The following is a 26,793-nucleotide window of genomic DNA, read 5'->3' as shown; positions in this document are numbered from 1 at the left end:
AAGCCCCTTGACCAACAGAAGCCAACGTTTCTCATAACCACTCCATGGCTATTGCTTCCAAGACCCCTGCAGGAGACATGCCCAGTTACAAGAGCCACTGCTCTCGGAGAACCCCAGTGCTAGGGCTTCCCTCCGGGTACTCATGAGTGCCCCCCCCCCAGTCTCCAAGCAAGTGACCAATCAGTTACAAAGTTGTCTGATAATATAGCTGACCTTTCTCTTATCAGGCTTCCACAGAAACAGAGCCAGCCAGTTAATTCAGTCAGAACTGTCCTAAGAAGAAGGGGTTATGTTAACCCTTTATCCACACTCAGATGATACAGGGATGCTGTGGGTCTCACCCTCAGAGAGCTCACAGCCGGTGTTGGGGGAATGAGTGAAAATAGGCACATTGATGGTGGCAGCACAGTGTTCTGGGTGTGCAGGGGGGGGCGTCCCTAAAACAGACCAAGACGTGGTGAGAGAGGGAGTGTCTGGAAAGGCTGTCCAAAGTGGTGCCCCAGCTGAACGCTGGGAGACACAGAGGAGCTGGCCTGGTGAAGAAGCGAGAAAATGGACCTTCAGGCCAAAAGAGCAACATACACAGAGACGGGTAAAGAGAGAAGGCCTGTGACTGTTCTTTGAGAATTACAAACACAAAAACAGAAACCACTGACGTATCTACTTTGTAAAAAATCAGTAATTGACTTGCTCAACTCATTTTGCATTTGTGGCCCTTAACGTATCCTCTCAAATTATCATAGACCCAGAAGATAGAAGGCAGGAGGTGGGATCTTCTGCCGATGGCCGTTTCGCCTACAGCAGGGGTCAACCCATGGCCCTGGACTCAATGGCCATGGACTAAACCCAGCCAGTGGCTTATTTTTGTCGATCATGTTGGCACAGAGCCAGGCCATTTGTTTCCACATTGTCTGTGGCTGTTTCTGCATTTACCAGCAGAGGGAGTCGTGGCTGCAGAGGCCTCTGGTGCCCAAAGCCAAAAAAACTTACTACCCCACCCTTACAAAAAAAAGTTTGTTGACCCCTGACCCACATCAAATATGCTTTTGACCAAAAGTGTTCTTTGCCGCTGAGATTCCTCCCCTTTATACAAGTTTTCTTTAGGATAAAGACCAGCACTCATAAATCCACACAACTCCTAAAGTCACTCAAGCCCCTGAGGTCAAAGGCACTTGCCTTCAGGCATAGCTGCATGGTCTTCCTGGACTGGATGATGGCTCCTTTAGAACTAACCCCAACTCTCAACTCCCACTTCTTCCTTAAACCCAGACACTCCGCTCATTCAGAATTTCAGGCAGGTGTACGTCTCAGCCAGCGAAGTCATCTCAGGCGGGGGTCCCGTGGTTTCTGACCATGAGGACACTGTTTGTGGCAAAGGTGATTCAGGAAGGGAGAGCTTTGGCATTTGCACCCCAGAGAGTACTGTCTTGTGAAACAGACTTTATTTCCTCTCTCGGGACTTTTTTGGGATGATGGTGGTGCAGCTTGAAAGCTCCCTGAACCAGGTACCAGTGGTAAGCAAGATGGTTTAAGGGCTAAGCATTTGGATTCTTTTACTTTTAATAGCTATGTGTATATTTTATGTGTTTTAGGAGGAAATATAAAATAATACATCGAATGTGTGTCTTCAGGTTAAATTGCTTAAAACCTGCCTTTGAAGAAAGATTTAAGAAACAACAAGACCTGACTTTTAAAAGTTAATAGTACAGGCAATGTGCAGACAGGACCAAAACCATCTGCAGCACATTCCTCACATTTGTCCCCTGAACTCTTTCCAGGTTTGAACTGATTAATTCGGGAAGCGTGCAGCTGGAGTTTAACTGGATCTCTGAAGACACAGCAAAGGCGGTCAGCTTTGCAATGCCGGAGAACCAAGGTAAATGCATTGACAGGTAACACCCAGGGCTTGAACTGGTCCCCAAGTTAGTAGAAGGGCCTTGTTCCTGGAGAAGCAAGCACTGCTCCAGCAGCCCCTAAGGAGCAAAGGAGAAGCAGAACAGAGGCCTCCTGGCATCTGCAGGGCCAAATGGGCCTGAGAAGCTCAAGGCCTGAACTCTGCCTTCCTGGAGCCCGGACCCTGGACCCACAAGGCCAGTACCCCCTCCACAGATCCCTAGGAGTCTTTCCTTTTAGATCTTAACCTTTAGGAAATTACAGATCTGGAGAAACCAGTAAAAGCTATGAACTGTCTTTCCAGGAAAGTACACACCCACACCCAGTGTGCAATTAATACATGTGAAGCACTTTTTTTTTTTTTTTGGTAGCTCCACTATTTTTTTATTTTTTATTTTTTCGCTTTTTTTTTTAAGGCCTGCACCCTCGGCCCATGGAAGTTCCCAGGCTAAGGGTCTAATTGGAGCTGCAGCTGCCGCCTGCACCACAGCCACAGCCACACGGGATGCAAGCTACATCTGCAACCTACACCACAGCTCACGGCAACGCTGGATCCTTAACCCACCAAGCAAGGCCAGGGATCGAACCGGCAACCTCATGGTTACTAGTCAGATTCGTTTCTGCTGCTCCACAACTGGAACGCCTACATTTTTAATTAATTAACTTTTTATTATGGTGATTTACAGTGTTCTGTACAGCAAAATGAAGACCCAGTTATACATATGTATACATGCTTTTTCTCATACTATCATCCATGAAGTTCCATCACAAGTGACTGGATGTAGTCCCTATGCTGTACAGCAGGACCTCATGGCTTATCTAACAGTATCTTTTTATTTTTTTGGCTGCACCCGTTGCATGTGGATTTTCCTGGGCCAGGGATTGCACACACACTGCGGTTGTGAACTGCGCCACAGTTGTAGCAACACCAGATCCTTAACCCACTATGCCACAAGGGAACTTGAAGCACTTTTAAAAGGGCCCACACACATTCAATTTGGACATTCCCAGATCTTGCAAATGAGCCCTTTATCCATGCCCCTCCCCCAGATGGTGAACCCCCGCTTTAAAGCAACGATTCTCCAGAACTTATGTTCCACAGCCCACTGCCCTTAAGGCAGATGACCCACAGACATTGATCTGACCCACCCCCTTGAGCCAAAAGGAAACAGACTTGATGCAATCACTGGAAGTGTTTTTCCTGAGTCTCCTGTGAGGGAGGAGCCAGTTCCTTACCCCTAGGGCCCAAAGCCGAGTGAACCCACTAAAAGAGGTGAGCCCACAGACCCCACAGGGGCTGCCCCCCACCCGCCCTCTCTCTGCCCCCAGGCTTCTCCCAAAAAGACCAGCTCAGCCAGGGCACCTGCACACGGCCAGCACCCTGGACAGCGCCGTGGACCGCTGGACCGACGCTTCCCTACCCCCCTTCTCTGTGGAGCCCAGCTCTGGCATCGTGCCCAGCGGGAAGGCTCAGAGGCTCAAAGTGAAATTCTCCCCACTGGAGGCTGGAGACTTCGAGGGCAATCTTTTCTGCCAGTAAGGAAATGAGCTCCCAGCCCAAAGCGCTGCAGTTCCCAACCCATCTTCTTCCCACCACGCCACCGTTCTTTGCAGCCCGAGGCCCCTCCACAGCCCCAGCTGCCATGTTTCCCTTTGGAAAAGCCTTGTGAGAATGAGGAAGAGTCAGTCTTCTGTATTTCTCATCTTCCCTCTGTAGACCCTGCCTCCTGCCCTCGCCCCTTCCCCGCCACATGCAGGATTTCACTGGGCAACAGAGTGGTGGGCAGCCAGGTGGTCCCAGTTCCAGGGCAAGCCTTCTTTCAGCTTTTCTGAGACTCAGTTTCCTGCTCTGGAAAATGCAAATACCACTACCCACCTTATAGAGTTACTGTGAAACTAAATGAGCTAATTTGAGGGAAGAGCTCAGAGCAGTGCCTGGCACACGATGAGTACCATAAACACTGGGGGCTGGTGGCGATGGAGGTGTGGACCTGTTACATAGTGATCGAGGGACAGATGGGGCCCAGATCCAGTGAGAGGAGAGTCAGCCCCATAACATCTGGCAGTGAAAGTCCTTGATGGGGCGCCCACTCCCCAGAGAGCTCCATGGAGAGCACCCCCCTTGGGGGAAGTCTCTGATCCATGGCCTAGGGTGGCCAAGACCTATGTGGCCCACGAGTGTCTCCCAGACACCCTGCAGTGATACTGCGGGGGCATCGCCCACCCCTGGGCCATCTCAGCTTGGCGCTGAGGCTCAAGATCTTCTCACAGCTAGTTTACGTTCTCCAAGGAGCTCGGGGAGTTTTTTAAGACTGCCCAGGTCCTATTTCGTACCCCGCTCCAGGGAGCCCAAAGGAAAGACTCTGTGCTCACTTTATAGCAGCGAGACTTTCTCACCATTAACAAAGGAAGTGACGAGAGTCCACAGTAAGGTACACAGAGGACCCAGAATCCAGGCCCCTCACACTCAGGGCATCCATGCATCCATCACTCCATGAACACCCACTCTGTATCATGAACTCTGCCAAGCACTGAGGTTATGCTGTTGACCCGGGCAGACCCAGCCTCTGCTGTCATGGAACTCACATTCTGGTGGATATAATGTTCATTTTCAACCATGAAAGCAAACATATGTGTGTGTGTATATATATATATTATTCAGATGTTAAACATAGACAAAAATAACCTTATCCTCTCAGGATTCCTAACCTGCCACCTGGAGAGCAAGGCCCAGTCCTGTCAGTGAAAGGGCAGAGCTCCCTGCCCTTCTGCCATTTTGACCTGAAAGACTCAGACTACCTCAGCGGTCATCGGCGAAACCCAGATCTCCGCGGGCCTGGTGGTGGGGCTCTGGCCCCAAACACCCGGGTGATCGAGTTCTCCAGCGTGGGCATAGGAGGGAAGAATCTCCGGTGAGTTTCTTAGGTTCTCACTGGTTGAATTATGTCAGGAAGTCCTTCTAAAACTCAGAGGGACAATTCCAAGAAGCCATTGAGACTGACCCTAGAAGCACACTGGGTGTCCTGGGTCTGGCTTTGGAGAACTGCTACAGCAAGGAAGCTGAATTCTGTCCCCTTCGTTTTGACACTGGGGAAAAATTTGAAAGACCCAAAAATACAATCCCTGACCACTGCCTTGACCCCAGAGGATCACGGGGACAGAAGGGCGCTTGGCACCGTCATTAGTCAGAAGTCCAGAACTCAAGCCACCCTTGGGGTCCCCAGGTGAGGTGATGCTGTTTGCATTTCTGCAGTCAGAAAGTGCCCAGAACAGGTCTGCTTCCCACAGAAGGTGACTGTGCTGGGGCAGGTCCGAAGAGAGTTTCTCTTACTCCTCAAGCCCTCTCTCATGCTCTGCTCTCACCTCTTCCTGCTCGGCCAGGACGTTTACAATACTGAACCCGACCAGTAGCACCTACTCCTTCTGCTGGATCTCTGAGGAAATGGAAAGTCTCCAGAACCCTCCAGCCTTCACGTGCCTGACAGAGAAAGGCCTCGTCCTCCCTGAAAAGAAAGCTGAGGTGTGTGTGTGAATGGGGACACTTGGGCCGGGAATGGAATCATCCTGTCCCCCTCTGCACAGCAAGCGTGCTGTGGCTCACGGGTTGAGTTAGGGTGAACAGCCGAAGTGGGAGCCCATCAACAAGCATTTCTTGAGTGGCTACTGCATACGTTCAGCAATTCTCATGAACAAGACAGACCTGAGCTCTCTTGGTTGGCCATGGAGAAACGGAGAGCCCTATTTGAAGTTTTAAAAATTGAGATTATTAAAGCAAGGAAAGGAGAGCTGGACACCTGTGCCTGGGGACTCTGGGATTCATGCCATACCATGAAGTCAAGAGCGCATGTGTCCAGGGGACCGACAGCAGTGAAAGGACACGGGTGCGTTTTGACCTGGTCAGGCCAAAGGGCAAAACCAAAGGGCAGAGTTGTGTCCTATGGTTGAGTCCTAGTGTCCACACAGTGATTTAAAGCAGAGTCAGACCTAGACAAGTATGAACCTATTGGCCAAAACAGATGTGTGGGCCCTGTGTCCTGTAAGTTCCCCAGAGAATCTTGGAGGCAGAAATAAATCCGTAAAACAGACATTACGCATTCAGATAGTGTCAGGAGGATCATCCACATGAATGAGGCAGGCCAGAGGGACAGAGACAGGGAGTGCAGGGCACCGGGCTAGCTGGCCACAGTGCTTCTCTGGAGGATCACCACACAGACCAGTGAGCCCAGGGTTGCTAGATCTCCCACGCTTTTCAGGAAAAGCCAAAATCCCAGATTTCTATCTGAATCTTCCAATTTTACATGGCAGCCAAAGGCATGGCATGCATATGGCAGCCTAGCCAGCAAAGCCTGTGGGTGGGATTCACCCCCTTAGACATTCTTGGTGGGCAGGGCAGACATTGATGCTGCTGGTACAGCTTCCAGGACCTTACACAGAGGGTAGAGGGAGTCCCCATTGTGGCACAGCAGAAACAAGTCTGACCAGGATCCATGAGGACTCGGGTTCGATCCCTGGCCTTGCTCAGTGGATTAAGGATCCGGCGTTGCCTTGAGCTGTGGTGTAGGTCGCAGATACAGCTCACACCTGGTGTGGCTGTGGCTGTGGTATAGGCAGGTAGCTTTAGCTCCAATTTGACCCCTAGCCTGAGAACCTCCATGTGCCACGGGTGCCGCCCTAAAAAGACCAAAAAAAAAGGAGGCTATGACCTGGTCACAGCAGCCAGCGTAGCCCAGTGCTGATGAGCCTCTAAGGGCATGTGGGGTTGGCAGACAGAAGAGCCTCTAACTGCTGTGCTCCCAACCATCCCCTCAGATTGTCTTCCAGTTCACACCTTGCCACCTGCACCTCTCGGAAGCATTCTGGACATTCTTAATCCCTGAGCACAACATCTCAGTCCCCTTCCTGCTGGTGGGCAAAGCCACTGACCCTCTCATCAGTCTGGACAAGTCACATCTCAACTTCAGTTGTATTCTCATTGGTAAGGCTGCGCTGTTGGTTTGTATTTGGAGTTGGCATGACCGGGGGTCGGGGAGGGGGGACGGGCAGGAGTGGGGACAACCCAGCAAGGAGCTCTAGGAGCAGACTTGGGTGGAAAACTCTTCCTGGTGCCATACAGAGGCATGTCAGATGGCCTCTATCACCGTTCACAAGGCCACAAGATATTTCACCTCTCAATCTAATTTCCATCAAGTGTCTTCCAAACGCACACACCAATAACCCAAGGAAATGTAGGAGGCTTGTTACAAGCTTGGAAGATGCCTTTGAGGCCTGGACTATGTTTATTTCCAGAAACCCATGTCAGCCCCATCCTACTTGAGTGTGCGTTGAGTGGGCTGTATCTGTGTGCTCCTTGGTCTGTGCCACAGTGGTCACATTTCTCTGCGGTCCTTTCACATATTTATCTAGCGCAACAGAGCTTAAAGTGTGTGAGCCAGACACTCTTCCGTGAGCTGGGCGTACAATGGGCAAAGCCCACATCCCCACTTTCATGCTGGTTACAGTCTAGTGACAGGTAGTGGACCCCTAAAAAGCAAAAGAGATAGCATGTCAGATGTTGAGACATGTTCCAGAGAAGAATAAAGCAGGGCAGGGGAGCAAGGCAGCCCAGCAGATGGTGAGAAGGTGATATTTGAGCAGGGATTTGAAGGAAGTGGAGGAAGTGATTGCAGGCCCCTTATAACACTGTGACTCCATCACATGGGCGTGGGGTGGGGGTGTGTGGGTGTGTAAAATATAACTAAAGTGGTGTTCTTTATACATCAATCAATGTGGCATTGTATAAGGAAAAAAATTAATAATTACCCTCCAATTCTATCTCACTCTTTCCATCAAAGGAAACCAGTGTTAACAGTTTAACGTATATTATTTCCATATATTTCTCATAGTGATGCCTATAAGTAGATGGGAGGAGATTAGGATGTCTCGTAAGGTTTTAAATAAATGAACAATGTAGCATAAAAATAACAGCAGGACAAACAGTTCAGTCTAGGCTGCAGTGATGTTGTTTTTCTGTATAGTCTTTACATCAGCAGATTAAAGAACAGCCAGGTGATCATACATCATGAAGAGCCATTGCTAAAATTCAGCAGACATTCACATTCTAATAGTAAAATAGGAATAGAGGAAAAACCTTAAAAGAGTAACCGAAAGCAAGAGGCCGATATTATCAGCCCATGAACCACTGAAGTCACTTCAGTTAAAGTCAGGAATTAGGCAAGGATGCTCATTATCGCTGTTCTTATTGGGCACTTACCTAGTGATCTTAGCAAATACTATAAAACAAGAAGATTAAATAATTGGTGTAAACAGTGGGAAAACAGAGAGAAAAACGTGTCTCCTTACACTGTTGCTGATGACTTCACACATAGATAACCTCACGAGACTCTAGAGAAATGCACAACAGACTATAAGAGTCAACAAGATAATTTAGCAGGTGGCTGGATGCCAAACACGTCCTGTGGAAAAATCAGTGATTTTTCTCTTTTAGCAATAAGCGCCTAGAAACAGAACCGAAAGATTCCATTCCATATTGATAAAACCTATAGAATAGATAAAGAGCAATGCAACAAGACAAGCGCAGGACATATATGAAGAAAACTGTAAAATCTTATTAAAATGTCCCCAAACGAGATCTGGAAATTTGTCAATTCTCCCAAAATTGTGCACATTTAATCAAGCTCCAATTAAAAACCCCAACTAGCGTCACCCGATGAAATATAGCATGTGCCGTTAAACTGGAATTGCAGGTAGCAGTGAATAGTTTTTTAGTGTAAGTATGTCCCATGGAAAAATTGGGATGTGCTTATACTAGGAAATTTTTTGCTAACTGTGGTAACCTTAGTCCCACAAGGATTGAGGTGAGGGGAAAAATGGATGAAACAATTCTAAAGTTTATGGAGAAAAATAAACGCCCTACAATCGTCAAGGAAAGTAAGAAAAAGCAGACCCGTGGGAAGAAGGGTATCCATCAGAGCCCTGTCAGGACACGCGCGACATCCCTGAGTCTAATTCCTAAGAGGCCGATGCAGAGATTCTGTTCAGAGCTCCGGGCAGAGCACAGGGGCCCCCAGCCCCACGGACAAGGCAGGAGGGCACAGGGCCTGAAGAAGAAGGAAACTCTCCTGGCAGAGCAGCCCCCTCAAAGTAGCAGCGGTTGATGGATTAAAAGTTCTGGAAGGAAGAGGTGGAGTCCCTTTGGGAGGAAGGAAGAGAGGAAGCCAGAGGCTGAGGCCCCCGGGAGAGGCGAGCAAAGACGCCGCCTGCCCTGGCCTTCAGAGGAGCGTCCACTGCGTGCAGTGCCTCGGGAGCAGGCCCGCGGCTTCCCCTGAGGGTCTGTGTCTCCTCCTCAGGCAGGGAAGCCCGGGAGACGGTGAAAATTATCAACAAGGAGGAGCAGGGGTTCCACTTCGCCTTCCAGGACAACTCCCGCTTCTCTGAAGGCTTCAGCAACAGCTTGGTCGTGTGTCCCATGGAAGGCTGGCTCCCACCGCAGTCCAGGTAAACAGAAAGGCCCAGGTAAGCCCCCAGGACTGCCCTCGCCCACGGGACGGGGTCCCAGGCCTGCCCACCAGGAGTGCCACCTCCCCCGAGAGTGCGTGTCTGCAAAGTCCCTCCCAACTCTAAACTCGAGGTGTGACATCTCATCTCTGTCCTACCTCTTCCCCGTTGTTCATTTCCCTGATGACCGTGGAGCATTGAAAACGTTAAGCTCTTGTTCTTGGTATTTGTCCATGTTTATGTTTTCCCTGCTCTCCACTGCGTTTGTGAATCCATAAAGCAGTGGCCCAACTTACCTGGCAGATCTTCACCATTCATCATGAGCCGGCACTGTGATGCCTTTTTTTTTTTTTTTTTTTGCTTTTTAGGGCCGCACCCACAGCATATGGAGATTCCCAGACTAGGATTCTAACCAGAGCTACAGCTGCCAGCCTACGCCACAGCCACCCAGGATCCAAGCAGCATCTGAGACCTACACCACAGCTCACGGCAATGCCGGATCCTTAACCCACTGAGCAAGGCCAGGGATCGAACCCACAACCTCATGGTTCCTAGTCGGATTTGTTTCCACTGTGCCACGATGGGAACTCCGCCTTTTCCTCATAGTGTTTCTGCTAATCCACTCAGCTCGCCTTCTTCGGCAGGTTGTACCGGGTCACCCTAGTCATCTCATCTGCTGTCTTCTTCCCCAACCAGGTTCCCGATTGATATTTTCTTCACACCAAAGCAGGAGGGAGATGTGAACTTCAATCTGATCTGCAATGTGAAAAAGAAAGCCCACCCTCTGACCTTAAATGTCAAGGCTGAGGGCTACTCTGTGAAGGTGGAGGTCAAATGCAAGGACAGGGTGGGCGCCGTCACTCTCTTGACCCCCAACCAGACCACTACCATCAACTTCTATGAGGTAAAGTGGGAGAAGGCCTCGCACGCTCGGTTTGCACACTGGCTGGGGGAGGCCGAGCCCATGACCAAGCCCGGGAGGCCAGGAGAACCAAGGAGAGCCGCTCCCTCTGCAGAACGTGTATCGTCATGATGTGGCTGCTTTTCTTTTCACAGGGTGATTTTGCTTTTCACGGGGTGGTGAGCTGGTGGGGGGAGGAGAGGATGCTTGTATTAAACACACAGGAAGGATGTTTTGCTAAGAACTGAATGGTTCCCAGCACTTTGGCTGCCCTTGCTGGACTCTCTGATGACATTAAACGAATGACCCTCAACGCACCAACATCATCTGCCAAAGGGTCTTTTCCCCAACATGTGACAGGCCCTGACCCCATTGGCTCAACAGACAGCTCTGTTCTCTGCCTCTCAGGTGGAGCTGAATGAATGTGTCCAGTGTGAATTCAGCTTTATCAACACTGGGAAGTTCAAGTTCAGCTTCCAGCAGAGCTGTCCGGCCCCCCGTCCCTGCGGCAGTACTTGGACTTCTCGCCCATTGACGGCAGCGTGGATGTGGGGCAGACCGCACATGCCTCCTTGTCCTTCCAGCCGTTTAAGAAATGCGTCTTGCAGGGCCTGGAACTCAAAATCAAGGTGAGACCGTTTAACCTTGTCCAACACCCAGCACACTCAGGCATCCTGTCCTGAGACCTGTGTGTATGGCCACCTCCGCTGCAAGGAAGGGCTGGAAGTCAAGTATGTTTCCCAGGCATGTGGGCAGCCAGCCAGCGTCCTGCGGCCACAGGAACCCTGAAAAGTGGGGCTGGCGGGGAGCCTGCTGTCTCTGCACAGCCCTCTGCTTCAAGCTGATCGTTCCTGCAGGAGGGAAGCCAGAGCCAGTGTGGGTTCAAGTTGCAGAATAGGCCTCCTTGCTTTTCCTAAATAAACTTCTATTAATCAGAATCTCTGAAGTTCCCTTTGCAGCTCGGTGGAAATGAGCCTGACTGGTATCCATGAGGACGTGAGTTCCATCCCTGGCCTCACTCAGTGGGTTAGGGATCCGGTGTTGCCGAGAGCTGTAGTGTAGGTTGCAGACGTGGCTCAGATCTGCCATTGCTGTGACTGTGGCGTAGGCTGGCGGCTACAGCTCCAATTGGATGATTGGACCCCTAGCTTGGGCCCTAAAAAACAAAAACAAAAACAAAAAGACAAAAAAAAAAAAAAAAAAAAAAAAAAAAACCGGATTCTGCAAAAGGCCCCCTAGGACCTGAATTTTTTTTTGAAAGCTGACTGCTTCCCACCTTCACCTGAGGGCTCCAGGCCCTTTTCTCTCACTTCTCCTAATCAGGCCCCCCTGCCATTCCCTCCGCACAGATCAGCCAAGGTCCAGCATTTCTGTGCAGCATCTCAGGCTGTGCCGTGAGCCCCGCCGTCCATTTCTCCTTCACCAGCTACAACTTTGGGACCTGCTTCATCTACCAGGCTGGGATGCCCCCGTACAAACAAACCCTGGTTGTCACCAACAAGGAAGAGACGTCTATGAGGTAAGCAGGCGTCCCAGGCCCTGCAGGAGATTCTCCCTCCACACAGGTGAGGTCTTGCCGACACAGACGAGGGATCACTGGAAAGCGCCAGACACAGGCGTGCGTGCCTCCCGGCTCTCCCTTCCCCACCACGCAGGCCAATACTTGGATCGCCACGAGCTACTTGCTAAAAAAAAATCCTCCCGCAGGAGAGGAGGGCAGTGTCAAATGAGCTGACAAGACGTTGGATGGCCTCCGTTTCTTATCCCCACGTAGCAGATATGGGAACTGAGGTTTGCAGAGTTAAAAAGTTCATTTCTCAGGCCAGTGAGCCTGCAGTGAATGGCAGATCCACACTGAGCCTAAGCCATCTGATTCACATCCAGCCTCTCTGCACCATCCCTGTGCAGAATGTTCCAGTTCACGTTTCTGGGGTGTATTTCAGACCAAACCAAACAGACGCTCCAGAGACCTGTGTTTGTTCAAAGTTCTCTTGGTTAGTGCTCTGCAGGAGAACTTTCTTCGGTGACAGAAATGTTATACACCTGCCCTGTCCAGTGCAGTGGCCCGTAGCTGCACATGGCTGTGGTGCACTTGAAATGTGGCTAATGCCACTGAGGAACAGAATTTTTATTTCATCTTAATTTTAATTTTAATAGCCACATGCATCTAGCAGCTCCCATATTGGAGAGCACAGGTCTAGGTTCAAATCCAGCTCTCCCCCAGCTGTGTCACCTTGGGCAAATTTCTTACACTCTCTGTGCTTCTGTCTCCTTGCTGAAGCGGGGGGTAACAATAGTACCTCCCCACAGGGCTGTTAGGAGGATTCACTTAATTCATTTAGAGAGAATATTTAGAACAGTGCCCAGAACATAGGAAATGCTCAGTAACCATTTCTGCTGCTATGGTCATGGTGGTAGGTGGTGGTATGATGATGGTGGTGGTGGTGATGGTAGTTCATGGTGGTGGTGGTGGTGATTGTCCTGAATGTAAATTACAAGAATGTCATGCAATTTAAAAAACTAATTTAAAATCTTACCCACCAGCACGCCTTCTTGCCTGACTTCATTTGATCTCAGTCTTACTTGTTTAAGACGCTAAGCTCTGTTTAATGGCTTAGCTAGACTCCTTCTCCAGGTACCTGGGAGGCAGCCAGGGAGGGGTCATAGCAGAGGTCTGGGTGCCTTCCTACCCACAGGTGAAGGAGGGTAGACCTGATCTTTCACAGGCCCTTCTGGTTGAGGAATTCGTTGTCATAGTCATGGCTTACCTTCATGGAATGTCCCTCAGTGCCCTCTGTCGTGACTGATTTAGTCCCTTTTTCTCATTGAACAGTCACGACTGCCCTGTGAGGTAGCTCTCACCATCCCCATTTTACAGGTAAGGAAACAGAGACCCAAAGGGGCTGAGGAAGTTTTCTCAGTCATGTGGCGACCGGAGGCCAGAGCCTGGATCCAACCCCCCTCCGTCTGACTCTGGCACACATGCCCCTCCCACCGTGCGTTGCCACCCAGTTCCTTCCTGTGAGAGGATAAAGGGAGTGAAAAGAGCACCGGGCCAAGGGCCATGAGACTGAATTTGAGGCCCGGTTCTGCCAGGGTCTTGGGATGTGATTTGGGAAGTGACTTGTCTGTGCCCAGGAGCGGGAGCGCAGGGTCATAGCTGAGGTCCCTTCCAGCCCGTAATTCCGACCCCAGGCAGGGCAGGACAGGACAGTGCCTGGCTCGGAGACACGGGACAGGCTCCTCCCTCTGGGTCAGCCGTCCGAGCACGGACACCCCTTCCTCCTGGTTTTCTCCAGCTTAGACTGTTTGTACACCAACACCAGCCACCTCGAGGTGAACTTCCGAGTAGATGTGATAAAGCCAGGCAAGACGCTGGAGGTTCCTATCATCTTTTATCCTCGAGAAAGTATCAGTTATCGAGAGCTCATCCCCTTCGAAATCAATGGACTCTCGCAACAAGTAGTTGAAATCAAAGGGAAAGGCACTGAGATGAAGGTAAGAGACAACTGGGGACATCCTCGGGCTTGGCACCCTCCTCGCCCTTCTCAGCCACCTCTGCCCGCCTGAGCCCACCGCCTCCCCTCTCCATGTCTCCTGCCCCCACCGCGCGATCCCAGGTCAGCCAGGACCCTGAGGGGTGAACTGTCAGATCAGACTCAAGTGGGTCCCGAACATCTTATTCAATTCCAAACACCAAACCTCACCGCGTCAAAGGATGCGAGTAATCCCAGGCTCTAGGGAAGCAGTCTTTTCCTCGGAGAAGTTTGATGCTCTCAGATGCAGCATCCCAAGCATGCCCTTTTTGTCCCGCATTAAGGCATGTACCATTTTCAGGTTTAATGGGAAAGATGTGTTGAAGCCGTGTTCACAGACCTGCCTTTCAGTTACACGGCGTCTCTCCTTGACACCACGTTGACTCACATTCCCCAGGCCCAGATCCCGGGATTATATTTGATTAAGAGCCTTCCTTCTAACCAGCGGCTCCTAATAGGAAGGGAAAGGTCTGGTCCTGCTGCTAATCCCTTTCTTTCCAGTGTCTGGTGTCTTGGGAGTTCCTGTCATGGCTCAGTAGAAACAAATCTGACTAGGAACCAAGAGGTTGCAGGTTTGATTCCTGGCTTCACTCAGTGGGTTAAGGATCCAGTGTTGCCATGAGCTGTGGTATAGGTCAGAGTCACGGCTTGGATCTGGCATTGCTGCGGCTATGGTGTAGGCCTGCAGCTACAGCTCCCATTCAACCCCTAGCCTGGGAACTTCCATATGCTCTGGGTGCGGCTGTAAATAAAGCAAAAAAAAAAAAAAAAAATTAAGTCTGGTGGGAGTACTTGCATTTAATAGGAGGTTTTAGAAGACTCCAGACCTTCCAAGATTCTCAGCATGTGTGGGACATTTCAGCAACCCAGAGAAAAGGGGAGGGGCATGTTCCCAGCGGCCTTCCCGTCCGGCCAGAGGAGCGGCAGGGCCATGGCACCTGCTGTGTCTGCACCCAAGCCAAGGACAGGGTCTCTTCTGATGTCCCTGATTCATTCACACGCTCATACTTTCATTCATTCCCTCAGCACCCATTGTGTGTCAGGTGCTTGGTGGAAATCTCCCTGGGATATGAAGCACGTTCTCTGATCTCCGGGAGTTCACAGGCTGGTTCTGGAGACTCTTGCCTCTGTAGACAAAATGGAAGCATGTGGGCTGGACGGAAAGATGGTTGGGGGAGGGGTGCGGTGCAGTGACTGCTCACAGGACAGGGACCAGTGAGTGCTGTTCGTTGTGGTCACACCGTCCTGGAGGGCAAGGCCCAACCTGATCTTAGCCTCATCCAGGCCGGCGTTTTTTTAGTTTTTGTTTTTTTTCTTTTTTTAAGGCCGCACCTGTGGCATAGGACATTCCCAGGCTAGGGGTCGAATCAGAGCTATAGCCGCCAGCCTACACCACAGCCACAGCAACACCAGATCCAAGCCACAGCTGCAACCTACACTGAGCTTGTGGCAACACCGGATCCTTAACCCACTGAGTGAGGCCACGGATCAAAACTGCATCCTTAGAGACCCCATGTCGCTTCTTAACCTGCTGAGCCACAGCGGGAACTCCCAGGCCAGCATTTGGATCAGTGCTTTCGACGAGGACTTTGGAATGTATCTGCTTTCTCCATCTCTGCTGCCCCCCGCATCTCTCACTCCTCTTCCAGTCCATCTCCCCAGAGGAGCAAGCCAGAAGCCCACTCCCAAAATACACGCCTGACTGGGTCCCTCCAGGTTGCCCTGGCTGCCCACGTCTCCCAGAATCAAACCTGACCCCACCTCCAAACCATCTCCTCCGTCTCCCCCTGGCGCCCAGCCACAGGCCTGATCATCTCCCCAGTGTGCTGGTGAAAAGGCCGACTCTTGGTCCCGCCGGAGGGACCAGTCTCCTCCGAGAGCGTGGGGGGCCTGCACGTGGGGACTCACGTGTTCCAAAATTCAAGGACTATGTTTGAACTTGAATGTAGAGTCCCTCCAGCTCGGGGCCTTGCCACAGCTGGTCTCCTCCCCGGGGTGCTGTCCTGCCTCCCACACACACACAACGCAAAGCCCCAACCCTGCCTTCCCTTAGCTCTCGGGGGGATGCCTTCCGGGGGGGGCCTCCCGCACCCCCAGGCCAGCTCAGCCCCTGTTCCCCAAGCTCTTCCTGCCCTCTGTTCACCCAGCCGTAACTTTGTCAGTGCAGGACAGGTCGTTTAGTGGCACTGAAGGCACATCAGTGTTTACTGAGTGAGCAGCTGCCCACCCAGGCTCCAGGATGCGGGTCACAGAGAGAGAGAGAGAGCCTCCCTTGCCTCAGCAGGGTGCACGTGTCCTGTTTCTTTTCCTCCTTAACTGAGGAAGCCCCCCCAACCCCCACTGTCTTTCTTGTCCCACAGATTTTAGTCCTCGATCCAGCCAACAAGATTGTGAAGTTAGGAGCCGTCCTGCCTGGACAGGTGGTGAAAAAAACAATTTCCATCATGAACAACAGCCAGGCCCAGCTCACATTTAACCAGTCCGTCTTCTTCTCGATTCCGGAACTCCAGGAACCCAAGGTTGGTGCTCGGGGCCCCCAGTGTCCTCTCCACGCCCCCCGATGACGTGGATGGCCGTGCTCGCGACACGGACCCCTCATGGTTCTGGGGCACCATCAGCGCGCCAGGCCGTTCTAAGAGCTCTCCCTGCACTGCCTCTGATCAGCTAGAACTAGTCCGAAGATCTAGACACCAGTGAATCTACACGGAGCTTCATGGAAGAAAATTTTAAAACTAGAAAATCACAAAGAAAAACATTGGGTACAATCTATACCCAGAAATAATCGCTTAACCATTTGGTACCTATCTTTCTCCTATTTTTCCTATATATTTTTAAAAAATAAGATTATAATGTTCAGATTGTTTTGAAACCTGCTTTTACCATCTACCTATAGATCAAAAACATTCCATGTCAGTTGTTCATTTTTACTGCCTTAGGTAGATGGATCCACCATGTTTCTGCTCATTTCAGGTGTTCCCAATTTTTTATATCATAAACATTGTAATATCCATGTAAACAAACCATTGCATACATCCATGACTCTCTGCTAAGATTCCTCCTAGAGGTCGGCTTCTCAGACCAAAAGGAAGAGGGTGTTTCAACACACATCGCTCATCTGCCCCCGAAACGTTGTCCCTGTTTATGTCCCATCTGCTGTGTGAAAGGAGCGTGTCTGTTGCTAAAGCTACGCCCTCTAGTTCCCTGAACGGAGAAGCTTCAGTCCTGGCTGCCTGCTCCCCATCTCCCAGTGTTAGGGTGGCCCTTTGCAGATGGACCCGAAGACTTCATTCTGAGGATGGGCTGCATCTACCCTCACTCCCTCCAGTCCGTTCTTACACTACTGGAAATCCGTGCTAGGTGCTGGAGATCCAAAGGTGTGTCTTCATCACTTGGGCTGCCGTGACAAAACCCCAGTCTGGGTGGCTTAAACAGCAGACGTGGGTTTTCTCACAGTTCTGGAAGCTGGAAGTCAGAGATCAGGTACCAGCATGGTCATTTCTGCTGGGGACTCTCCTCCTGGCTTGCCGACAGCCCCCTTCTGGTTGTGTCCCCATATGGCAGAGGGACAGGAGCTTGGCTCTGATGTCTTTTCTCATCAGAGCACTAGTCCCATCATGGAGGTCTGACTCTCCTGACCTCATCTAAACCTAATTACCTCCCAAAGTCCCATCTCCAAAGACTCCTGTCATACAGAGTGGGGGGGGGGGGTTCTGTCCGTAGCGTGGTGACTATGACGTAGACTTTGGTCTGGTGGTGTTCACCATCTTTCGGGGTCACAGACACATGACTTGGCCCAGGACAGCCTGGACATGCGGAAATGGGGGGTGATTCAGGAGCTGGTTCTGCTCAGGGGAGGGCTGGGGGACTACCGAAGGCCTCAGAGTGCGGGGACGGGGGGCCTCGGAACTGAGGTTTACAGGATGAAGGAGCATTTCCCAGGCAGGCAGGTGGAGGAGGGGTGTTTGTGGCAGGCAGGGTTTTATACACTCAAAGGGATTGGTGCTTTTGGAATCCTAGCTGTGATCCCCTGTTTTAGGGGTGCTGTGGACCACTGGGGATTGTGGGAAAGAGAAACACTGGCTGCGAGAGGCCAGCCAGGGCAGGAGGCCCAGTGGGCATCTCATCCCAGGCCCCATGTCAACCAACTTGCCATCCAGAGAAAGAGGGCCAACCTCTTGCTTCCCTTTCCTCATTAATCCAAAGTAAAGGCCTTGGTTCTGGTGGTCAGGGCACCTTACAGTTTGGCCACACCTCCTTTGCCTCATGAGATGGAAGCAGCCATGCCAGCCCCATCTCCCTGGTTCACTTCCATCGCTGTGTTTTGAGAAATCTCTAAGGCCCCTCTGCTCTCGTGCCTCAGCCACTCTGACTCCCAACTGCACAGTCCACTTGCTGGTGACTGTGCAGCCCTCCGTACCAAAGGGAGGGGCTCCAGGGGGAAGAGGTCCTTGGCTTCCTTCAAGCTGATTTCTTTCTTTTTTTTTTTTTCTTTGTTTTTAGCGCTGCACCTGCAGCATATGGAGGTTCCTAGGCTAGGGGTTGAATCAGCACCACAGCTGCCAGCCTACACCACAGCCACAGCAATGTGGGATCCCAGCCACATCTGCAACCTACACCATAGCTCACAGCAATGCTGGATCCTTAACCCACTGAGCGAGGCCAGGGGCCAGGGATCGAACCTATGTCCTCATGGATACTAGTCAGGTTTGTAAGCTGCTGCACCACAACAAGAACTCTCCTTTCAAGCTGATTTTTTTTTTTTTTTTTTTGGCCTTTTTGCAATTTCTTGGGCTGCTTCCGCAGCATATGGAGGTTCCCAGGCTAGGGGTCGAATCAGAGCCTGTAGCCGCCGGCCTACACCAGAGCCACAGCAACACGGGATCCAAGCCACGTCTGCGACCTACACCACAGCTCATGGCAACGCCAGATCCTTAAGCCACTGAGCAAGGCCAGGGATCGAACCCGCAACCTCATGTTTCCTAGTCGGATACGTTAACCACTGCGCCACGGCGGGAACTCCTCAAGCTGATTTTGATTTGAATTTTACCACCACCAAAGGGAGAGAGAAGACCCTTACATTCAAGTTCAAACAGTGGTTCTGAACTTTAGAACATATGAGTCACCAAATGCAGGCCCCACGCTCTCCCGAGGAGACTGGTCCACCGGGCAGGACCCGAGAGTCGGTCTTTTCACCAGCACACCGGGGAGCCCCGGGAGCGTTTTCTACTTGCTTTTCCCATTTCCTCCACCAGAGAGCAGGGTTATTTGCAAGAGGTTGGAAAGTGAATCCGCATTTACTGCAGGCCTGTTATGTGCCAGACAGTTTGTACAGGGGATCTGGGCCTTAACCATAGAGTGCATCACAGCAAGTTTCAGGCACTCAGCACAGGGGACACGGCTGGTGGGAACGGAGAGAGAGTATTCCCGGCGGTTACCATCCCAGCATCCAGACCTCCAGGAGGGCAGCCTCGGCGCCCTCGCCACCCCCGGGCCCAGCTGCTGAGTCTCCCGGTCCTCTCGCCCAGGTCATCACCTTGACGCCATTCCAAAGCATCACTCTGAAGCCCAAAGAGGTCCGTCAGCTGGAGGTCACCTTTGCCCCGAAGAAGCGTGTCCCTCCTTTCTCCGAGGAGGTGTTCATGGAGTGCCTGGGGCTCCTGCGGCCCCTCTTCCTCCTCCGTGGCTGCTGCCAGGCCCTGGAGATCTCGCTGGACCAGGAGCACATTCCCTTCGGACCAGTCGTGTGTCAGACGCAAGCCACGCGGCGCGTCCTCATGCTGAACACGGGCGACGTGGGTGCGAGGTAGGAGAGCCCTGCGGGCCTGGGCTCACCGGGGCTCGGCTCACGCGTTTGTTCTACACGCATGGCCATTTTTCTGTTTCTTTGCCCTCCGTTTTGCTTCCCCTCCCTTCCCTCCGGAAGTGACAGCGGGGGCCACTCAGGATGTGATCGCTGCTGCCATGATTCTTACTAAAATTAATGTGATAAAGAACTTGCTGGGCACCTGTGATAGTCCCTTTACGTGGCTCGTCTCTTTCAATCCCAAGAACGGTTTGATGAGTGATCCATTTTATAGACGGGAAAACTGAGGTATTAAGAGATTAGGCAACTTGTCTAAAATCATATATTTAGCAACAACTTACCATGCCCAGGTGCAGTGCTGTGCATTCTTACGTATACAACCGCCTTTAACTATCCCAGGACCCTCTAAGGCAGATATCATGTGTCCCCATTTCACAGATGAAGGTGAGGCTCAGAGTGGTTAGGTGACTTGCCTGAGGTCACACAGCCAGGAAGTAAGAAAAATGCAATTAGAACCCAGGTACCCCTATGGCAGCGTTCCTTGCCAGGTTCTCCTTTCTCACCAGCAGGTGCCTACACATCTGCAGGGGGCACCCTTCACGCCAATCTCAGTGTGAACAACACCCTTAGGTTGTGGTATGGTGGCCTTGGTACTGGAAGCTCTGGTCTGCACCATACACCCTCTGGCTCCTGCCTGGACCCAGTGCCAGACCTCAGAGGGGTGACCACCCAGGGCCATTGGATCCCACTGCCCAAGAATGGGGGCGTCTCTCAGCTAAAGGGATGATCTCTACCCTCCTGGGTCACACCTGGGAGGCCGTGCGGGGAGTGCTTATGGCCACAGTCTCAGGAGCCCAGCCACCTCCTAGCTCTGTGACCTTGAGTACATATAGATGCGCTACTTCCCTGCCTGCTGAGCTCCAGGAGAAAGCCAAGAGCTCCCACCAAGCACCGACCTGGCCTTTGTCACTCCTGCCTCTGCTTTGCCGGGCAGTCTTCCTCCTCCCTGGTCCCAGGCAGTGCACGAGGGGGTGGACCTCCCAGCTGAAAGCCCAGGCAGAGTCTCTTTCCTCAGCAGCACAGAGGCCACTCTCAGTGAAACTAGTAAACTGTCTTCCTTGTCTCCTTTTGTCTTGGAAAAGGTTTAAATGGGACACCAAGAAATTTGAGCCTCATTTCTCCATCAGCCCAGAAGAAGGCTATATCACCGCAGGCATGGAGGTTTCTTTCGAAGTGATTTATCATCCCACCGAGGTGGGAAAGGAGGTTCTCCATAAAAACTTGCTCTGCTTCATCCAGGGAGGGAATCCTCTGAGCCTAACCCTGTCTGGAGTCTGCGTGGGGCCACCTGCAGTAAAAGAGGTCAGTAGCTGCGGCCCGCAGAGGGACCCCTGGCGGGGGTGGGCCCAGCAGGCCCCACAAGGGAACTTGATCAGACCTTCTAGAAATAAGTGGCTCTGTTCAAATGGTCCCTGGCACCCACATCAAATATTCAGATCTGCTCCTTCGCACCACAGGGCCTTGGCACATGCTGTTCCTAGTGCTGATATATTCATTTCACCCTCTTCATTTAGTTAATTCCTATTTACTCTTCAACTCTCAACTCAAACATTTCATTCTCAAGGAAGGCTGTATTGACATCTCTGTCTAGATCAAATTCTGTTATAAGCTCTGTAAGTAAAAGGTGAATACTTATCTCCTTCTTTATGCTTAAAAAAATGGCTTCGGGTTAACCCTCTGCTAGCCCTGTTCCTAGAAACCTAGTAGTGGACTGTCAGCTGTATTCCTGGTAACCTTGCTTAGGGTCATAATGACACCTAATCTCCATCTCTTGTTATTTCAACAATTTCATGTAAATAGACTTGCACAGTGTACTGTAAAGGTAGATGTAGAAGCCTTGGCAAGAATACAGGCTTTTGTTTTCTTGGGTAAACACGTAAGAGTGGAATGGATGGATCAAAAGGTAGGTATATATTTACCTTTTTACGAACCTACCAAATTGTTTTCCAAAGTTGCTGTGTCATTTTACACTCCTCTCAGCAATGCCTGGCATTTCCACTTGCACCACATCCTTGCTCACTCTTAATATGATCAGCCTTTTAAATTTTTGGTCATTCTAATAGGTATGTAGTGGCATCTCATTGTGGTTTGTACTTTGCGCTTCCCTCAAGACTAATGATAGCAAGCATCTCTTCAGGTACTTATTTGCCATTCAGATATCTTCTTGTTGAAGTGTCTGTTCACGTCTTCTATTTTTATTTGGGTTGTTTGTTTTCTTACTCTTGAGCTTTGATGGCTCTCTTATATTCAGGATGCAAGTTTTATATTTAGATCTTCAGTCTGTTTAAAGCTCATTTCTGTATGTAGTATAAGATATGGGTCAAAATTCACTGTATTTTTGTACGTGGGTATCCAGTTGTTCCAGCACCTTTCATTGAATAGACAGTCCTTTCTCCACGGAATAGCCTTTGCACGTCGATCAAAAACCAGTTGATCACACATGTGTGGGCCTCTTGCTCAGCTCCATTCTTGTCCCATTGGTGCTCTCGTTGACTCTCTTTACCCCAGTGCAGCACTGTCTACACTGCTAAATTCCGTGGCTAGTTCTCCCCCCTCTTCTTACTTGACCTGCCTATAGCCTTTGGCACCTTGAACGAGCCTCTCCTCCTTCAACCCTGCCTTCCTCACCTCCACGATACCACCGTCTCCCACCCTATCATCTATTCTTCTCATCTCCACTGCTGATTGTCCCTGACATCGAAGAGTGCCAGTCAGGAACTAGTCCGGAAATTTCTTTTTTCTAAATACACTTACTTCTGGATGATCTCATCCAGTTTCTTGGCCATAAAAAAAAAATATTGCAATATTAACAACTCCCAAATATATCGAAATAAATACATAAATAAATAAATATGTCTCCAGCTCAAACCTCTCCTTGAACTCCAGATTTATAAATTCCACAGCCTGCTTGAGGTGCCTGTTTTCTTCCAGGTGGTGAATTTCACCTGCCAGGTGCGTTCCAAGCACACACAGACCATCCTGCTTTCAAACCGCACCAACCAAACCTGGAACCTGCACCCCATCTTTGAGGGTGAGCACTGGGAGGGGCCGGAGTTCATCACCCTGGAGCCCCATCAGCAAAACAAGCCCTATGAGATTACATACCGGCCCCGCACCATGAACCTGGAGAACCGCAAGCATCAGGTAGGCTGAGCCCCGCGCCCCCATCAATTTCCTGGCGTGGATGGAGGGAGAAAGTGTGCAAGAAAGGTTAGGAGCTCAGAGGGTGTTAGAACAAAGGGGACCCCACAAATCATGTTGGAACAATGGGGAATCATGCCGATGATCAAGCCCAAAGCTATGTTTTCATGTTGAGGGGACTCTCTTGGACCAGAGCCTCAGTTCTGAGATGGAGTCAAAGTACTTACATGTACAAATAACTTCACAGTAACTGTAAGAAAAATCAAAAAAGAAAAGAAGCCACAGTCTTCTACCCCCTCGAAAAAAACTGTTTCTTCCATCTCCACTGCCTGTGCTTATTCAGATTCAGCCACAGCTGCCATCATCCTTAACTTTGCATCCCCTTTCTTTCACTTGACATTATATCACGAGCATTTGTCTCTTTAATGATGTAGTCTTCACAGTATTCATTTTTAATGATTGCCTAACATTTCATTGAGTGACAGTTCCATAATTTACTTAACATCCCCAGTAGTTGGATGTTTAAGTTATCTTCAGATTTTCGTCAGTATCGTACCGATGGTTCCAGAATACATGTGTGAGTATATGTAACTTTTTCCTCTGGAGGGATTTGTCTTCAGTAAGTTCCCTGGGATTGATTCCTGTTTCAAATACACAGGACAGAGTTCCCGTTGTGGCTCAGCAGGTTAAGAACCCAACAGAGTCTCCATGATAATGCAGGTTCCATCCCTGACCTGCTTAGCGGGTTAAGGATCTACTGTTGCCGTGGCTGTGGCGTAGGTCACGGATACGGCTCCCATTCAACCCCTAGCCCAGAAAGTTCCATATGCTACAGGTGCAGCCATAAAAAGAAAAAAAAATACCCATGAATATTTTTATGACTTTGGAAGCATATTCCCAAGCTGCTCTTCACAAGTATTACGCTTATTTGCAGAGCCTCCATCGATCCTGCGTCACTACCATGCCCCAGAGGTAATTAATAAAGGACCCTCTGTGTCATTCTGACCGCATTTCTTCTTCTCCTTAGGGCACCCTCTTCTTCCCCCTCCCCGATGGGACCGGCTGGCTGTATATGCTGCATGGGACTTCCGAGCTCCCCAAAGCCGTAGCCAGCATCTACCGTGAAGTGCCATGTAAGACGCCCTACACTGAGCTCCTGCCAATCACCAACTGGCTGAACAAGCCCCAGAGGTGAGGGGCTGGGGGAGCAGGAGGGGGCACTTGCCACGTGGAGCCTGGCCCTTCCCCTCGTCAGGGCCTCTGGTGGGTGTTGGGGGCTAAAGGGGCAAAGCTCCCTGAGGTGGCCAGGCACCTCTGAGCCTCCGGAGAGCACCTCCTGCTGAGGGCTGTCCCTGAGCGGTGATGATGTGCAAGTCTCCTAGAACAGCACCTGCACAAAATAAGTGCTCAGTAAGTGTTAGCTGTTACTATTACTTTCAAGTGATAATCAGGGTCGTTATTACTGAGACTCTGTTTTGCCACCTAAGCCACTGGCCAGAGAAGGACCTCCCTTGGATCTTGTACTTGCAGAGAGAGTGGAGGCGAATGCAAGAACTAGAGGAGCCTGAGGCCATCCAGCCCGTCCCCTCCTTTTATGGAAGGGGAGCCAAAGGCTGCGAGAAGAGGTGCACCCTGCTGAGGGCGGCCCGCCTAGCCCCGTGGGTGAGGGCCCAGGCCCAAGCGTGAACGCCAGTGCTGCCAGGACTTGGCCTCCTCCCTGCGTGTCACCTTCCTTCACTCAGCCTCTGTTTCTAAACTAGGAAAGTGGAGAGGATAACGAGGCGTATCTCCTACAGACACTGTTCCTACAGGCCTCGTCTCAGTTCCTGGCACGTAACAGGTGGTTAGTAAATGGTAGGTACTGTTATTGCCAGTGACACAGTGAGGACTGGAACCCAGGCCCCATGTGCTTTCCATGCAATCAGGAGTGGAGATGGCACCTTGCCTTCCTTCCTCCGAGAAAACTGTCTCATTCTGTCTGTCCTCTCCTCTTGCACCCCTGTGCACCCCCAGATTCCGGGTCATTGTGGAAATGCTGAAACCCGAGAAGCCTGACCTAAGTGTCACCTTAAAGGGCCTTGATTACATCGATGTGCTGTCCGCCTCCAAGAAAGACTACAAGCTGAACTTCTTTTCCTACAAGGAGGGACTGTACACGGCAAAGGTATCCACACATTAAGGGCATTGCCCTGGGACCCTGGACGTTTGCCCCGAGGTCGATGTTGGTGTCAGGGAGCGGAGATGTCCTCCCCGAGCCAGCCTATCCTGATCCTTTCAGGCTGACCACTTAGAGTGCCTGGCACAGGCATTCAGGATTCCCAGACTCTCTATATAAGATGAGACCAGATTGCAGGGCCAGCCAGTGCGTAGATCCACCCAGAGCCTTTAAGGTGGCAGGATCATGAACATGCTGAAGCAGTAGGGAACCCTGGGCCAGCAAACCCCAGGCCGCAATAATAATAACAGAAGATCCCTTTCAGAGTGCTGAGCACGCACACGGCTAGTGACATCAGAGCCAGGATTCAGCTCAGAGCCATCGGCCCCAAGACGCCACAGGGTCTTTCACACAGGAGCTGTTCCTCCTCATTCATTCATTCATTCATTCACCAGGTATCTATTGAGCATGTATGCCCGAGACTATACTAAGTGCTGTGACACAGCAATGATCAAAAATAGGCACCGTCTCTGTTCTCCTGGAACACACAGTCCAGTGGAAGGAGATGGACATTCATCAAGTACTTGCACTATGAATGCAGAATTATACACGGAGACAGGTGCTTTGAAGAAAAGGGGCACATGAGGATCAGTGGCTCCCAAGAGAGGTCAGAGCTGAAGAGAGGATGTGGGGGCTCCCCGCGTACAGATCGTACGAAGCCGCGAGGGAGGATGGAACCACCTAGGGCAAGAATTTAAAGTGAAAAAAAGGAATAAACAGAGGAACCAACCTCCTCCTTCCCGAAGAGAAACTAGCAGAACCTCCCCAGCAACAATCCCACCATCACGGAGCTAGGCTGATCCACTCAGATCGCAGTAGCACACAGGCTCACACAGAACCTCAAAATCAAGGAATCGTGAACCATCCGAAGGGGAAAAAAAGCCGTCGTCAAATTGAAACACCAGCTCAACGAATAACCCCTGCGATGAAAAAGTAATTAAAGGAAATGCAGAATTTTTAGTGAATATCATTAATATCGTTGAAGGGACAAAGGACGATCGTCATACACAAGAAGCAAAAACAGGCTGTCCTGGAAGAGAGTCAGAGGCCATGCAAATGAAAAACCGAATATCAGGATTAGAAGAGCATAGGGACAGGCAGGCTGAATTGTGCAGTGGACTCTGGGGAAGAGAGAACCAGGCAGATAGAAACAGAGCCGAGGCTCTCACCAGGCTCCTTTGTAAATGGCTCCAGCAGGAAAGTACGAGGACAGACCAAAGATGCAAAATTAAATTGATAGCTAATTTCAAATAACTGTTGAGAAGCACTCTGAAATTAATATTTCATACAACCTCAGTATAGGAAATAGGAAGGGGAAGGATAAAATAAGGCACTGAGACAACGTTTCTCACTCATTTGGAAACAGATGGGGAAATGAGAGGTTTTTCTCATTCCTAGAGAAGGGTAGGGAGAGAAAATAGATGTTCATCAGCTGTAGGTATGAATAGAAAAATATAAATAAATACATGTATTAAAATACAAATGTAAAGGTTTGGGGGTAAAAATGACAGCAGACCAGATCAGAGACTCTCTTACATTGAAATTAACAAAAACAACAAAAAATGTTGGGTTTTTTAGGTTAGCACCTGTGGCATATGGAAGTTTCTAGGCTAAAGATCAAATTGTTGCTACCCCACAGCAACACCAGATCCTTAACACACTGAGTGGGGCCAGGGATCGAACCCATGTTCTCAGGGATACTAGTTGGGTTCATTACCACTGAGCCACAGTGGGAACTCCCAAAAAATGT

General features: G+C 50.5%; 1 protein-coding gene across 1 annotated transcript in view; it reads left to right on the top strand.

Annotated features, from left to right (window-relative positions):
• Positions 1-26,793, top strand: part of HYDIN (HYDIN, axonemal central pair apparatus protein) — a 412,515-nt gene that overhangs the window by 374,562 nt on the left and 11,160 nt on the right. Inside the window, 18 exon segments of the mRNA XM_021093814.1 lie at positions 1,779-1,876; positions 3,223-3,255; positions 3,258-3,429; positions 4,593-4,805; positions 5,275-5,413; positions 6,703-6,868; positions 9,240-9,387; positions 10,084-10,291; positions 10,697-10,766; positions 10,769-10,917; positions 11,638-11,807; positions 13,588-13,786; positions 16,185-16,343; positions 19,350-19,627; positions 20,770-20,989; positions 22,619-22,831; positions 23,856-24,019; positions 24,842-24,992. Of these exon segments, the coding sequence (XP_020949473.1) occupies positions 1,779-1,876; positions 3,223-3,255; positions 3,258-3,429; positions 4,593-4,805; positions 5,275-5,413; positions 6,703-6,868; positions 9,240-9,387; positions 10,084-10,291; positions 10,697-10,766; positions 10,769-10,917; positions 11,638-11,807; positions 13,588-13,786; positions 16,185-16,343; positions 19,350-19,627; positions 20,770-20,989; positions 22,619-22,831; positions 23,856-24,019; positions 24,842-24,992 (2,950 nt within the window).

The sequence above is a fragment of the Sus scrofa genome, chromosome 6 (assembly GCF_000003025.6).
Source record: "Sus scrofa isolate TJ Tabasco breed Duroc chromosome 6, Sscrofa11.1, whole genome shotgun sequence".
NCBI lineage: Eukaryota > Metazoa > Chordata > Mammalia > Artiodactyla > Suidae > Sus > Sus scrofa.
This window is presented reverse-complemented; position numbering and strand designations above follow the sequence as displayed.